General features: G+C 35.3%; 1 protein-coding gene across 1 annotated transcript; it reads right to left on the bottom strand.

Moving 5' to 3' along the window:
• Positions 1–2,637: 2,637 nt before the first annotated feature.
• On the bottom strand, positions 2,638–3,976 carry LOC127159547 (leukotriene B4 receptor 1-like). The gene has a single exon (XM_051102355.1). The coding sequence runs from the start codon at positions 3,944–3,946 to the stop codon at positions 2,975–2,977; it is 972 nt and encodes a 323-aa protein (XP_050958312.1). The 5' UTR covers positions 3,947–3,976; the 3' UTR covers positions 2,638–2,974.
• Between the last annotated feature and the right edge of the window lie 613 nt (positions 3,977–4,589).

Consider the following 4,589-nt stretch of genomic DNA (forward strand, 5'->3'; position numbering starts at 1 on the left):
AGTAATGTAAAACATAAGGCTGCAACAGAACAAAATGTGAAAAAAATGAAGCGGTATGAATACAAGAATTGCCCTGAGTGTTCTCATAGACTTCCATAACAGATTTTTATTTTTTTCCAAACTGCAGGGACTGTAATATAGTCTCTATAGGTGTGTTCCATTCAACCATAGTTGGACTGGGAAGTTGACTTCAAGGGTATTCTGCCATCTTAAGTGAGATTGCAATCTGAAGGGAGCGAACATCAGTTTGAAGGCCAGTGTGAATAGCATAAGGAATAAGGGAGCATCGATACATCACTTCAAAGGAAGTGGAGACGGAAAACTGTCATTGTGTACCATGTCACCAGTCAGTTCTACAAAAAACAGATTTGTTTTAAAGAATATATTTTAACTGTGCTATATAAAAAAAGAGTGTGGAGAGAAATTGTGTTTATAAATCAGAGACCAAGCAAGAATCATTTGTTTGTGGAATGCTGAGAGCTTAAGCGCTCATTTTTCAGTATTATAATTACATGATAATTACATTAGAAATAAAATTTAAGCCACCCTGGTGTGAAAATACATAGTTAGGGATATAATTCCAAATCGACAAGGGATATTTTGAGAAGTGTTTTATCTGATTGACTTTAAAAGTGTCATTTAGAAATCTAGAAAATACCCTTTTTAACACCAAATCTATCAAGGCCCATGCTTCAGTTTAATTGAGCTACAGCATTACAATATAAAGTTCTGCATTACAAAAAAAGGGACCAAACCTAAACCTTTTAAGACTAAGGAAAATAAAATAGTGTTTAAGAGTAGCAAATTCCTTGTAGAATGCCAGAAAAAAAAATATAACTTTGATCAGAAATCAGATGGGAATAATCAAGAATATCCAAAACTAGTATAAGATAATTGGCAACGTGTCTATTCTTCATGATTGCGTTTGATCAATAATTGAATCTAGCACAGTTTTGATTCTTTCAGCAAAAAGTGCAGCAAGTAATTTATAGTCATTATTCAATAGACGTATATGGTCGTCATTTATCAATAAATAATAGATCCTATTTTGACCTGGGGGCATAAGAATGAGATAAGAAGTGATTAGACCTCGAATCATACTTGATGGAAGCTGACCATTGGAAATACTCTCAAATAAATATATTCAGTAAGAATGGTGCCATCTGTTGGGTGAAAAGCTTAAAAAACCCTGGTATTAGTCCATCTGTTCCAGGGGGTTTATTATTTTTTAAAATGGCTAATGGAGTCCAATATGTATTTAATAGTTATGGGCTTGTCACAAAAAAAATCTTAATTCCTGACAAAATATTCTTAGAATCTTTTAAAAAGGAGGATGTTAATTTGTTCTGAGTAATTTGAAGTGTAAAATTTATTGTAAAACATAGAGCAACATTTGGAAATTTAGAGTCAGAGGTAATCGTATCATAAAACTGTTATAGAGCTGCTTTCTTTAGAAAATGTTTGAGTAAAATGTTCATTTTTGTTTATACATGATTAATTTTTTAGGCCATTAAGCTTCCATTATGATGTATGATATTTCTCTCTCAAGTGCTAATTTATTAATTCATATTATAATTGCTTTATGATCTGTCAGCGGGTTAGGATGAGCAGAAATAGAAATGTCCTCTTGGTTTAAATCAGGGGTCACCAGACCCGGTCCTGGAAGGCTGGTGTCCCTGCAGAGTTTAGCTCCAACCTTAATGAAACACACCTGAACTAGCTAATCAAGGTCTTACTGGGTATACTTGAAACTTTCATGCAGATGTGTTGAGGAAAGTTGGAGGTAATACTTTAAATACTTTCATATGAACCAGTAATCAATGCGTGAATAGTTACTAATATTCTTGGTATAGACCAAGTAAATCCTGGACCATCAGGAAATTTTTGCCTCCAAGTATCTACTAGTCCATATCTGTCCATTAGTGATTTTATATTTGTAGTTGATGTGGAATTTCTTCGAGTGGGTCAGAGATCAGTTTTCTCCTCCAATTAAAATATGCGCACTATGAAATTTAGTCAACCAGTCTTTAATTCTTGCAATCTTCATCTTGATGTTCTTTCTCGGTTTGTGGTTTGTCACATTTATTTCTCTTCCGGTTCTCTTCTCTTTACTTGACACCTGATGTAGCCCCTCTTGCAAACTTAAAATGCTTTTTTTTCTTGCATCACATCCAGCATCACAATGCTTTTTTCTTTTCTTGCATCACATCCAGTTTAAACCAGATAATAAATGTGAATACCACTCTTGAGTTGCTGAAATGAACCCTTGCTGAAATGATCAAATTATCAATTAAAACAGTTAGACCAGTGTTTCTCAATTTCAGTCCTCGCATACCACCACTCTGCCCATTTTGTATGCATCTCTTATCACTTCAAACGTTTGTTCTGTCAGACAGGTGTTGAATAGTGTTAGACTTTTAATGACTATTTTTCTTTTAACATTGTGAAGCTCACACACTGCCCATTTTTTCTACGTTTGGTCTTCATAGACATAATTTATATTATAAAAATGAAAGAGACACACTGTAACTCCAAACTCAGTTGTGTATTTCAGATGCATCACATCCCACAACTTTATCATCTGCAGAGAAAAACTGACTCTCAATTACACCAAAATATATACATAATAATGAACTGAGATATTTTACTGGAATTTGGTCTTCACTATTTTAGATTTTTTTGTTTTACTACAGGCTAAAATATTATTATAAGACAGGCCGGACAGAGAGGTTGAAAACAATATTAATAAATAATATAGGCTATATATTTATATGAATGTTAATTAAATAAATATACTAATATTAATTAAACAATAAACTATTATTAAACGTTTATATAACACTATGAAGGTCCTGCAGTATATAGCACTTTCAAAGCATGGTTATTTATGGAACCTTATAAAAAGGGTTCTGCTGTAAAATAAATAAATATAAATATTTAACTGAAAATAAATAATTCCATCATAAATTGTGAATTATCTCTTTCTGAAACATTTCATAATATTTCCTGAAGACATGGCATAGAGAAAAGGATTCAGACAGCAGTTTAGCAAAGCCACAGCCTTGTTTGTATCACCGTATCTTTGGCGGAAGGACTTCAGTTGACAATAAACATCTGGATGAGAAATTTTAGTCAGAGTTGTGACTAAATCAATCACATTGATAATGTGCACAGGAGTCCAAAACACAAAGAAAGCCACAACGATGCTGATCACAAGTCTCTTCTTGTAAGTCCTAATGTTTGTCCCCTGGTTTCTGGGTTCCTGGTCCTTTGAAGCTCTAGTTAGACTGGATCTCTTGGCTTTTTGTCTCAACCCTTTGTCCAACCAGAGATAACATGTCAACATTGTCAAAAATGGGATGATGAACCCCAACAAGATCTCAAAAAGCAAAACAGTTACTTCTACAGACTGTGACTCCATTGTCCTCTGACATCTTTGCAATCCATTACTGACTTTCTGAGTGAAAAATACTGGTAGGGCAAAAACAAATGCTAGAGTCCAGATGCCAATCAGCTGAAGGTGCCTGTGCCGTCTTTCCAGTCTCTGCAGTATCATCCTGTTAGTGACTCTTGACTTGATGACATTGTGATAGCGGTGCACGCTCATGGATGTGACCGTCAGGACACCAACATACAGACTCCAGTGACCCAAAAAAAACAAGAACTTACAAAACCAAAGGCTGAATATCCATCCAAACAGTATTCCATACAGCACAAAAGGAGCCAAACACAGGGTCAAAGCATCAGATACTGCAAGGTTAATCATTAGTTTTAAGGTGAAGCTCAGATTTCTGTTCCACTCACGAGCAATGCTGATGATCACTGCGATGTTGCTTGGCAAACCAACCAAACAGCACAAACCCAGAACTACAGCAGGTGCGATCTTCTGTGAACCCACAGCAGTGTGGTTAGATGTTGAATTGAAGCATGATCTTAGCTCCATCATCAGACTTTGTCGTCTGGAAAATGCTGGATCTTTTTTTCATTAGAAACAAAATGCATGAGCTATGACTGTTGAAAGGACAGGGGTTATGTTGGCACCTCCCACATCTAAACCAAACCCACAGCTTTGCACTCACTCCCCAAGAATAAGGAAGAACAAACAAACAAAAATCAATAAAGCTCTCTTCTGTCTATATAAAATGGGGACCCCCAAGATATAAAGGGGGACCCCCAAGAGCTCTGACACAATTCAATGGCAAAGTAATATATCCAAATTTCATTCATACTACCCATATCCATACTATATAGAACATACATTTTTAACAGTTGCAAAATAAGTTAAAATTCAAATGTAGAACCTACTCAGTATGCAATTTCAGACACACTGTCAGTGTCCTGAGAAGCACATAGTCCTGAGGACTGCACATGTGCATTGGCTGCCCTAAAGAAATAAGCTTTTTTCAACTTTTTTTGAGCATAAGAAACAAAATTCCCCAGACACTTGTTGTCAGATTTTAATTGATGATTTCAAATTTGAAATTTAATCATAAACTTGGACAGCTTTGGAGAATCTGATGTTTCTGATGCAAGATGTACTTGTATGCCTGAAATAGCTGCCTGAGAGGTGTTTCAAAGATGGTAGTCTG

This window comes from Labeo rohita, unplaced genomic scaffold (genome assembly GCF_022985175.1).
Source record: "Labeo rohita strain BAU-BD-2019 unplaced genomic scaffold, IGBB_LRoh.1.0 scaffold_2289, whole genome shotgun sequence".
Lineage (NCBI taxonomy): Eukaryota > Metazoa > Chordata > Actinopteri > Cypriniformes > Cyprinidae > Labeo > Labeo rohita.